The 11,656-nt window shown below is 40.3% G+C and overlaps 1 protein-coding gene across 5 annotated transcripts in view; it reads right to left on the minus strand.

Moving 5' to 3' along the window:
- The window catches only part of ABL2 (ABL proto-oncogene 2, non-receptor tyrosine kinase), a 64,072-nt gene that overhangs the window by 19,882 nt on the left and 32,534 nt on the right, over nt 1-11,656 (minus strand). For 3 of the 5 annotated variants that reach the window (XM_017891670.1, XM_017891666.1, XM_017891669.1), the window contains exons 2-4: nt 9,880-9,942; nt 7,880-8,050; nt 2,555-2,850 (exon numbers count right to left, since the gene is read on the minus strand). In XM_017891670.1, the coding sequence (XP_017747159.1) occupies nt 2,555-2,850; nt 7,880-8,050; nt 9,880-9,942 (530 nt within the window). The remainder of the gene's footprint in view (nt 1-2,554; nt 2,851-7,879; nt 8,051-9,879; nt 9,943-11,656) is intronic. The other 2 variants (XM_017891668.1, XM_017891667.1) reach the window with 1 other exon arrangement.

Raw genomic sequence — 11,656 nt, forward strand, 5'->3', positions numbered from 1 at the left:
CTGAGGCAGGAGAATGGCGTGAACCCGAGAGGCGGAGCTTGCAGTAAGCCAAGATCGCGCCACTGCACTCCAGCCTGGGCAACAGTGCGAGACTCTGTCTCAAACCAAAAAAAAAAAAAAAAAAGGCTTTTGTTTTAGTGTACACATAAAAGTATACATAAAATTCATAAACGGAAAATTTATAATTTTTACAAAGTAAACTCACCCATGTAAACATCACCCACACCAAGAATTATAACATGACCAGCACCCCAGAAGCCTCCCTTATGCTCTCCAGCTATTTACCCTTGCAAAGATAGCCACTATGCTGACTTCTAACACCTGAGATTAGCTTCTGCTTCCTTTTTTTTTTTTTTGAGAGAGAGTCTCGCTCTGTTGCCCAGGCTGGAGTGCAGTGGCACGATCTTGGCTCGCTGCAACCTCTGCCTCCCGGGTTCAACCAGTTCTCCTGCCTCAGCCTCCTGAGTAACTGAGTAACTGGGATTACAGGCGTGCGCCACCATGTCAGGCTAATTTTTGTATTTGTAGTAGAGATGGGGTTTCACCATGTTGGCCAGGCTGGTCTCCTGACCTCCTGACCTCCAGTGATGAGGCCCACCTCAGCCTCCCAAAGTGCTAGGATTATAGGTGTGAGCCACTGCGCCTGGCCTCTGCTTCTGAACTATATACAAACACAATCACACAGTATGTATTACGTCTATTTTCTTCCACCCAACTTTAAAAAATTTTTAAATTTACACTTTAAAATTTTTAAAAATTGCATTATATCTCACATACCATAAAATTCATCATTTTAAGGTATACAATTTAGTGGTTTTTAGCATATTCTCAAAGTTGTCCAACCATCACCACTATCTAACTCTAGAACATTCTCATCATCTCATACCTATTAGGAGTCCTTCCCACTCCCCACATCCTCATCCCCCGGCTAATACTAATCCTTCAACTTTGCTGAAGTTGAGTCAGCTGATATTCATCTACAGTAGGGGCCAGCAAACTCTTTATAAGGGCCAGATAATAAATATTTTAGGCTGTGGCCATAGTGTGTCTGTCAGAACTGCTCAGCACTGCCTAGTAATAGAAACCATAGACAATACATGAACAAATGAGTGTGGCTGTATTCCAATAAAATGTTATTTACAAGAAAAAGCAGATGGCCGGAGGGCCATAGTTTTATCTGATGGTGTTGTGTGTAGCAGTACCGTGTTCATTGCTGTTGTCGAATGAAATTGCATTTTATGAATATACCACAATTTATTAATCCATTCTACTGTTGTTAGGTCTGTGGGTGTTTCTAGTTTTTGGCTATCAGAAGCAATGCTGCTATGAACATTCCTATACATGTCTTCTGGCATACATATGCACTCATTTCTATTAGGTAAATAACTAGAACTGCTGAGTCACTCTTACATTACTACACATCTGATTCTGTTCTGTTTGGCCAACAGGAAACATACTATGTCTATATAGTGGTGCAAAAGTGAAAGAAAACTAAAAATTTACTTACTTCCTACTTTGTATCAGTCATTATGTTTTACAGAAATTACTTCATTTAATCCTTACAACAACCCAGTAAAGTGGGATCTAATTACAGACAGGGAAACTGAGACTTAAGTAAGGCCACAATCAGAACTGCTTGCTCCAAAGCCTGTGCTTCCCCCACAGCTTGCCTATCACATAGAGGAGAACAGAATAAATAATTCAACCTACATTTACTGCTCAATAGAAAAACAACAGACATAAGCTCATGTTCTGTAGTTTATAATGTATAAACACACTGTAACAAACCCATTCTACCTAATTAACATGGTTGGTGTTCCCAACATACAAACTGTTCAATGACTGAATGATCTGTTTCAGTTAATATACATTAGTGATAGACACCAGGCTCAAAAGTCTAAATTCTTACTCTGAACTTTCTGGTAGATATTATTCTAATTTTCTTTTTTTTGTTGTTGAGACGGAGTCTCACTCTGTCACCCAGGCTGGAGTACAGCGGCCGGATCTCAGCTCATTGCAAGCTACGCCTCCCGGGTTCACGCCATTCTCCTGCCTCAGCCTCCTGAGTAGCTGGGACTACAGGCGCCCACCACCTTGCCCGGCTAGTTTTTTGTATTTTTTTAGTAGAGACGGGGTTTCACCGTGTTAGCCAGGATGGTCTCGATCTCCTGACCTCGTGATCTGCCCGTCTCGGCCTCCCATATTCTAATTTTCAATGATACAATGTTAACTGATAAATTCTATACCAGTGCACTGGGTGTGTATTTGTGTACTGATTATTAGAACAGCTAACTTATACAGCAGTTCCCTTCATTCTTCACCTTCAAATCTAGCTTATCTTTAAAATATTAACATAATACTGTTTTTAAATTTCTATTACCATATTCTTTTCAAGAGAACAAGCTCTAACATACCAAAAAGCCCAAACTCACAAAGCTAGTGAATATTTTATTTCATGTCAGATATAAAACCTATTACTTCACTTCAGTCACGTTGAATATTATTTCACAAAGCAGCCAGTCCATGCTTAAAGGTGCTGACCAGCGAGTCTTACCTTGCCATCTGCGGTGGTGTTGATCCTGTAGTGATACACACGTCCCTCGTACCTGAGCGAGATGGACAGCTGCCCAGGGCTACTCTCACTTTCTCGCACCAGGAAGCTGCCATTGATTAGACTGCTGAGCAGATACTCAGCTGCACTGCGTGACACAGGTCCATGGTACCAGGAGTGTTTTTCCAGGCTGTTCACTGGGGTGATATAGTTGCTTGGCACCCAGCCCTGCCCATTCTTAGAGCGAACTTCACTCCACTCGCCATTCTGGTTGTAACCAAGAACTCGTAGCTTTTCACCTAGCCATAGTCATCACAGGATGAAAGAAACGATGTTAAGACTTTATTTCAACTGAAGCAGTGTATTGTCAAACTTTAAACTCATTTAAAAAAAAAAAGAATCTGGAATTTTTATGCCAAATTTTTTTTTAAATAATGATAACAAACTTGGCTGTTCATCATATCCTGACTGCTCTCTTTAACTTTTAGCTTAACCACACAAGCATGGTCAGAAATGGTTTTCTGGCATTTACTACAGGGTTTTAAAAGTCTATATACAACTTAAAAAATATCCTTAGGAAACTCTATGTATGGCAGACAGGTTATTAAAATGGCTGGAAAAGGATACAGTGCTCACTCTTCAAAAGAAGAAAATTCACTTTCCCTGAAAACAGTTTATCAAGGAATGTGTCTTATATATGATTCAATGTTAACAACCAAGGATTAGGGATAAGACATGTGAGATACAAAGTGACTTCTAAATTTCACTTGGCACCAAGGCAACAAAACCACTGATGTAAAACAAAAACAAAAACAAAAAATGAACAAACAAACAAAAAAACACAGACCACAGAGTTTTCAGCAAGAAAACTGTTTAGTGGGATGAGGGAATGGGCAGTTAGGACTCCCAAAACACAATCCCTTCCAGAATACAAGTTTAAAAATAGCTATAGTTTTCTTATTTCCTTCCTAGTTCCCACAAAGAATGAATCACTCCTTTCCATTCCACACTAAAATCAGTGCGTGGAATGGCAAGCTCATTCTCAAAGTTGGAAACCAAAACCCGAGTCACTCAGTGTATCTTTGCCGTCAACTTCAATGTTCTTAATTTTTCCATCAAAATTGGGAACATCAAGTTCAGACTTCAATATATAACTTGCCCCGATACTTGTAGCACAAATTAGGTTTCTTTGGCAAAACAGAGAAAGTGAAAGAAATATCACTAGTGATAAATGTTAATCTAAAGAATCCTTGTAGTGCCTCAGGTTCGTATCTCTAAGAGATGCAACCCTTCCTATAGTGTTCACATCTACTTCTTCAGTGGCAGAAAGTAGAAGGAAGCGAAGTCAATCAAAAGTACATGGCCATGGCTGAGTGTGGTGTCTCACGCCTGTAATCCCAGCACTTTGGGAGGCTGAGAGGGGCGGATCACCTAAGGTCAGGAGTTTGAGACTAGCCTGGCCAACATAGCGAAACCCTGTTTCTACCAAAAATACAAAAAATTAGCCAGGCGTGGTGGCGCATGCCTATAATCCCAGCTACTTGAAGGCTGAGGCAGGAGAATCGCTTGAACCTGGGAGGCTGAGGTTGCAGTGAGCTAAGATTATACCACTGTACTCCAACCTGGGCGACAGAGTGAGACTGCCCAAAAAAAAAAAAAACCAAAAAAAAAAAAAATAAAAAAAAAAAGAAGAAGAAGAAGAAGAAGAAGCACATGGCCAGAAGTATCAGGGAAAAGTTTTTAGGAAAACTCAAAATAATTATCCTTGTAACCATCTGTCCTTTTTTAGTGGCCTTCAGAAATGTTTCCATAGAATAACTTTCTATTAGACACCATCTCACCTTAGACACATGGATATGAGAGAGTGAGAAAAAAACATGAGTATACGTACATATACACACCTATGGGTACATAATATATACAGATAGGAGTCTGGTGTAGCAGTGGATATGCGTTAAGTGCACAGATAAATACTAGCCAATCATATTTACAGGAAGAAAAAAGAAGAATCCTGCTGGAAAAACTGAAGAAAACCTGTTGCTCTGTAGCTTTTCTCTGTTAGTCCACATGAACTAAAAATAAAGCCTGTAACTACTTTGTATATATATCTATATATACATTTTAAAATATTGTTGCTTCCTTAAAAGAATTGGTAATGACAGGCTATCATAATTAAGATACAGTCAAAGACCCCAGGATTTTTTGTTTATTGTTCTCTTTTTTTGTCAGTTATCAGGAAAATTTTTCTACCCTGGAAGTTTTGACTACTATTGAAAATGACAGGGGGATGACTAGTATGGATTCAAACATTGGCCAAACTGACAGAGCAATCCCAGGAAGAACTTTTTTGTTTGTCTTGAAACAGGTCTCCCTCTGTCGCCACGTGGCAGTGCAGCAGTGCAAACACAGCTCACTGTAACCTCAATTTCTCAGGCTCAAGTGATCCTAAGACCTCAGCCCCCCAAGTACCTGGGTCTACAGATGCATGCCACTGCACCCGGCTAATTTTTAAAATTTTGTAAAGACAGACGTCTCACTACATTGACTAGGCTGGTTTTGAACTCCTGGGCTCAAGCAATCCTCCAGCCTCAACCTCCCAAAGTGCTGAGATTACAGGCATGAGCCACCACGCTTGGCTGACAGAACTTAAAAAAAAAAAAATTCAAGCAAAATATCATTTTCAATCAAAACTAAAGTGTTGCTTTATTTTAAAATATATTTTCTTGTCTTTTAAAATAATAAAACAGCTTTAGCATGACATCATTTAAAATTAGTGAGAACTGGATATAAAAATTTGGCATTCTGTGGATTTTAAGAGAAATCACTGTTGGTCATAAGATAAAGGCCAGTCATAACTGATAACTGAGGAATCAACAGTCTTTCTTTATCAATGTTTCCTTGATGACTGGGCTATCTTGAAAAAACAACAGGAAAGCGTACCTATGAAAGAATTTCTGAGTCATCACTTCACAAATTTCTCCAGTGAAGAATCAGTAAAGGTAAAATCAAGTATATTGTAGCCCAAAGAGACTACCACACAATATTAACTTTCTGGCTGGGTGTGGCGGCTCACACCTGTAATCCCAGCACTTTGGGAAGCTGAAGCAGGCAGATTACAGGTCAGGAGTTCGAGGCCATCCTGACCAACATGGGAGAAACCCTGTCTCTACTAACAATACAAAAATTAACTGGGTGTGGTGGTGCATGCCTGTAATCCCAGCTACTCAAGAGGCTGAGGCAGCAGAATCGCTTGAACCCGGGAGGCAGAGCTTGCAGTTAGCCGAGATAGCACCACTGCACTCCAGTCTGGGCAATGCAGCGAGACTCCATCTCAAAGAAAAAAAAAAAATTCTTTGATATCTTTTGTTCTATCCTCAAACTTTACATAAAACTTTCCTGCAACTGCATAAACACAACTCCTACATACATGACATATATCATCCTGTCCCCAAAACTATCCAAAAGCAGTAAGTAAAACTGACACTAGGAGATAATGCACTTTTACTTTTAATTCTGTTCTATATACAGTTGGCCAGCAAATGCAAATACCACGAAGGCTAGACTCACCATACACACACCTACTTCTTTTTTTTTTTTTTTTTTTTTTTTTGAGACGGAGTCTCGCTCCGTCACCCAGCTGGAGTGCAGTGCCGGCATCTCAGTCACTGGCAAGCTCCGCCTCCCAGGTTTATCGCCATCTCCTGCCCTCAGCCTCCCGAGTAGCTGGGACTACAGGCGCCCGCCACCTATCGCCCGGCTAGTTTTTTATATTTTTTAGTAGAGACGGGGTTTCACTGTGTTACCAGGATGTCTCGATCTCCTGACTTTGTGATCCGCTCCGTCTCGGCCTCCCAAAGGTGCTGGATTATCAGGCTTGAGCTACCGTGCCCGGCCTGTTTTTATTTTTTTAAGAGATGGCATCGTCGCTCTGTCGCACCAGGCTGGAGTGAAGTGGCACAATCTCAGCTGCGATGAATACCTCAGCCTCCTGGGTTCAAGCAAATTCCCTCCTGCCTCAGCCTCCCGAAGTAGCACTGGGACTACAGGCCACATGCCTGCCCACAAACATGCTAATGTCCTTTTGTATTTTAGTAGAGATGGGTTTCACTGTGTTTGCCCAGGCCAGTCTCGAATTCCTGGAGCTCAGACAATGCCAAAAGCCTCGGCTTCCCAAAGTGCTTAGATTATAGGCGTGAGCCACCGTGCTGGCCACACCTATTTAATTGAACTGTGGCTAGATAAGCCATGTTGCCAGACCTCCACTGCCTACTCAGAATGTGTCGTGAACTTGAACTGTCTATATGTAGGGACGTTCACTGCAATTACTAGTCCCACAGTGAGATTAAGAACTGCACCAGATGTAAAACCAACTACATCACTAAGCACACTATTTATTATTTAGTTCCAGTTTTAAACCCTTTGGAGCTAAGGCTTTCTGCATGAAGATAGTAAGTCTATGTTTCACATCTTAGCATAAGCATCTACCCTTGTTTGTGGACGCATTTCCTGAGTAGCACTGGCCTAGACAACATAATGTCTATTGTTTGGGTTATATAGTCAGTGAAAGGAATGGTAGAAAAGGTTTATTTGATTTCCATTATTAGTAATTCAAGAGAGTGGTCGTTTATTTCCGTGGTAATTTCTTATAAAGATGGAACATTAAGAACATGACCAAATAAAATCAACCAATTATTGATTTGTGTGTGTGTGTGTGTGTGTGTGTGAGAGAGAGGAGAGAGAGAGAGAGAGAGAGAGAGAGAGGAGAGAGAGAGAGAGAGAGAGAGCGAGCAGCGAGGGCAAGGGCAAAAAAGTAACTTACGAGAAAGAAATAGGATTATGGGGACATTATCCTTGTTGTACCTGAACTGATTTGCTGTCTGCCTAAGCTTATTCTTGCCTTCTGAATGTATGAAAACACTGCTGGGAGGAAAATGTATTTCAGGATTGTTTTTTTTTTTTTTTTTTTTTTTTTTTTTTTGGATGGAGTCTCACTCTGTCACCCAGGCTGGAGTGCAGTGGTGTGATCTCAGCTCACTGCAACCTCTGACTCCCGAGTTCAAGCAATTCTCATGCCTCAGCCTCCCGAGTAGCTGGGACTACAGGCATGTGCTACCACGCCCAACTAATTTTTTTCAGATTTTTATTAGAGACGGGTTTTGCCATGTTGACTAGGCTGGTCTCAAACTTCTGATCTCAGGTGATCCGCCCGCCTCAGTCTCCCCAAGTGCTGGGATTATAGGTGTGAGCCATCGAGCCTGGCCAGGCCCCTTTATCTCTTAATCAATAATGAAAACTGAAAAGTGAAAGGATGTTACATAGAAACCTCACCTTTAGTGATGCTGAGTGTGTTATCACCACTTGCTACAAAATCATAAAGTGCAACGAAGAGATTAGGGTCACTCTCGGTGGCTCCAAGCAAATTCTCCTTGGAGCTCCACCTGATAGCTTCATTTAGTGCCTGGGGTTCAACATCACAACCATAGGGACGATGCAAAGCTTCTGAAAGACATAAGAAGGGAAGAGAATTCATGGTGAGTTCAAAAGCAAAACATTTGTTTGAATTCAGTGTATACACAGTATTTCAGCTGCTGGCTCCAGAGTAGGAAAGAACTGCACAGTATAAAGTGTTATGAAGAATGAGTAAATAGGCACTGTCTCTCCCAAGCATGAGGAAGCAATTTACTTGTTAAAAATGTAACAAGGTAGTCAGAGAAAAGATCACAAAATGAGAGTTTAGCCATGATTTATATGCACTCACCAAAATCAGACATAAACTAATAGGAAACGCAGTTTTCTCAAAATGGAAAAAAGAATCTCAAAGAGAAATGGTTACTAACTTGATAAAACATATAGGATATTTTGTTATAGTGGTGGTTGTAGTTTTAAGGAAGAAATGATGATAAGTTTCTTACAAGTCCATCCAAACTATCCTTATTCCCTTTCTCTCTCCACAGAAAACAAACTGTAGAAAAGACAACAGGGATTATTTTCAGAACTAGGTAATATTGTATAAATTCAGGCCCTCTAAGTATAGAAAAAATTATTTAAAAGTGCTTTTAGAAAATAATCTTGTTTTGGCCAACATGGCAAAAAATAATCCTCTTTTGTTTAAAAAAAAAAAAACAAAAGAAACATGACAGCACCCAGCCTGAATGACATTTTTAAACATTATTTTGTTTACCTGAGCAGTGATTTTTTTGTAAATATCAATAACTTAATTGAACAGCCTAGAAAATATCACTATCATTGGGCATTTATTGAGTTTCTATTCAATGTGGTCCAAGCCTTTCATGACGTGTTTTTTCCTCAAGACTTTACAGTTTCTAAATTTATTTATAGTACATAGCACAGGTGATCCCTATACCATCTTAAAGATCACCTGTTTCTCACAGCCCAGGTCGATTACACAAAAAACACAGTTTTTCCAGTATCGATTTTCTTGATCAGACTGTTTTTAGTGCCTGTCTACAAAGGCAAACTATCCAAATGTCTATGTCATATAACAACATTTTTATGTCTCTCTTCCTCCACTTATTATTATTATGATGATTATTATTATTTCTGAGATGGAGTTTCGCTTTTGTTGCCCAGGCTGGAGTGCAATGGCATTATCTCGGCTCACTGAAACCCCCGCCTCCCGAGTTCAGGTGATTCTCCTGCCTCAGCCTCCCAAGTAGCTGGGATTACAGGCACCCGCCACTACACTCAGCTAATTTTCTTGTATTTTTAGTAGAGACGGGGTTTCACCACGTTGGCCAGGCTGATCTCGAACTCCTGATCTCAGGTGATTCACCCGCCTCGGCTTCCCAAAGTGCTGGGATTACAGGTGTGAGCCACTGCACTCAGCCGACTTATTCCCCACCCATGCCCACCCCCCAAGCCCCCACTCCCCCACTGCGATGAAGTCCCATTTTGTTGCCCAGGCTGGAATGCACTGGTGCAATCTCTGCTCACTGCAACCTTTGTCTCCCAGATTCAAGCAATTCTATTGCCTCAGCCTCCCGAGTAGCTGGGATTACAGGTGCATGCCACCAAGCCCAGCTAAGTATTGTATTTTTAGTAGAGACAAGATTTCACCATGTTGGCCAGGCTGGTCTTGAACCTGACCTTGTGATCCTCCTGCCTTGGCCTCCCAAAGTGCTGGGATTAGAGGCGTGAGCCACTACACCCAGCCAGGCCGACTTATTTTTAATATAAAAAGGGTTTCATCATATATGAAAGGAGAAAACTTGAATTTGTGGTTCCATTTATTTTCAGATCCATTCCCTGTTCTCCATCTCTACTGCCAATGCCTTAGTTCAAATCCACAACATCTCAACATCTCTCACCTGGACTACTGCCTCCAGTCTTGTCTCCCTCAAATCCATCCTCCACACAGCTGGCAAAGTGATCTATTTAAGAAAAAAATTGACCACGTCACTTTTCTTAAGCTTCTTCAATAGTTTAACATCAAGCTAAAGTCTCCTTTTCATGGCCTTCAAAGGCCTTTCATGATCAGATCTCTACCTATTCCTCCAGCTTTGCCTCTCCCCACTCCATACCTCAGATTGTAAACTTTAATATACACCATGTTGCTTCTCACCTTCTGGCTTTGGTTCACACAGTCCAGACTAACTGGAATGGGTTCTCACCCCACTTTTCTTTTGACTGGTTGATTTCTACTTGTAATACTCAGCTCCAATTTATAGCAGTTCCCCTTATCCATGAGGAATATGTTCCAAGACCCACAGTGGATGATTAAAATCAGGATAGTACCAAACTCACTATATACTATGTTTTTCCTATACATACATAACCATGATACAATTTAATTTTTAAATTAGGCTCAGTAAGAGATCAACAATAATAAAATAGAACAATTATAACAATATATTGTAATAAAATGTATGTGAATGTGGCATCTCTCTTTTTCCCTCAAAATATCTTAATACTTTCAGGCTGGGGTGGAGTGCCAGTAACTGAAACTGCATAAGGCAAAACTGTGGATAATGGGGGATACTGCACCTTCCCTCTGTGATGTCAAAAGCATCACAGTTGCTGCCTTAATACTCTATCTTTATCTCTGTATTACTAATACATTCTACGTATGTTTGTTCCCCAAACACCATAACATGCTCCTTGTATCTGGAATGGTATTCTTTTCCTACCAAGAGTTACATAATATGTGTTTAATAACAGCTAACAGCTAACAGCTAAACAAATGCCCAAATTACACAAACATATAAGTGACAGGAAACAAGATGTATCTTCATCTTAAAATCACATCAAACAATGCTTTAAAATTGGCTTTGGCCAGGCGCGATGGCTCAGGCCTGTAATCCCAGCACTTTGGGAGACCGGGGAGAGGGGGTGGATCACCTGAGGTCAGGAGTTTGAGACCAGCCTGACCAACATGGTGAAAAACCCCATCTCTACTAAAATAGAAAATTAGCCAGGCCTGGTGGCACATGCCTATAATTCCAGCTACCTGGGGTGAGGCAGGAGAACTGCTTGAGCCTGGGAGGTGGAGGTTACAGTGAGCTGAGATTACCACCGTACTCCAGCCTGGGTAACAGAGTGAAACCCTGTCTTTAAAAAAAAAAAAAAGGCTTCATAACTTCTACATGATAAACACACAGAAATTCCTGTTGTAGTTTGGCTCTGTAATTCTCCAAACAGTTTCAGAGTTTCATATTCCCTTCTCTCAAAAAGAATATATATTTAAAATTCCAGTTAATTCAATTTTGTTTTACATTAAGAATACTATAATAAACTTAAAGAAATGTTCTGACATCATGAAGAGTTAAAGTAGTTATGTTGCTCCTTATTTAAATACAGAATTATAGTGAATGGGAACAGCTGTATTCTATACCAAGATAGCCAATTTGGGATGATCAAATCAACAAAAATCCATATTGCAAAAAACATTCTTCAAACTGGTTGCATATATCATATATGTCTTTATTCCAATGCAAAAACTATCTACTCCAGCAGAATTTCCACCGGGCTATACAATGCCAATCCTTTATTAAATAAAAAAAATGCCAAGAAAGTACAGAAAATATCCATATTTATTAGCATCCATTACTGAACACTCCATAATCCACACTTAAATATATATATATA

The sequence above is a fragment of the Rhinopithecus bieti genome, unplaced genomic scaffold (genome assembly GCF_001698545.2).
Source record: "Rhinopithecus bieti isolate Rb0 unplaced genomic scaffold, ASM169854v2 scaffold_20101, whole genome shotgun sequence".
Lineage (NCBI taxonomy): Eukaryota > Metazoa > Chordata > Mammalia > Primates > Cercopithecidae > Rhinopithecus > Rhinopithecus bieti.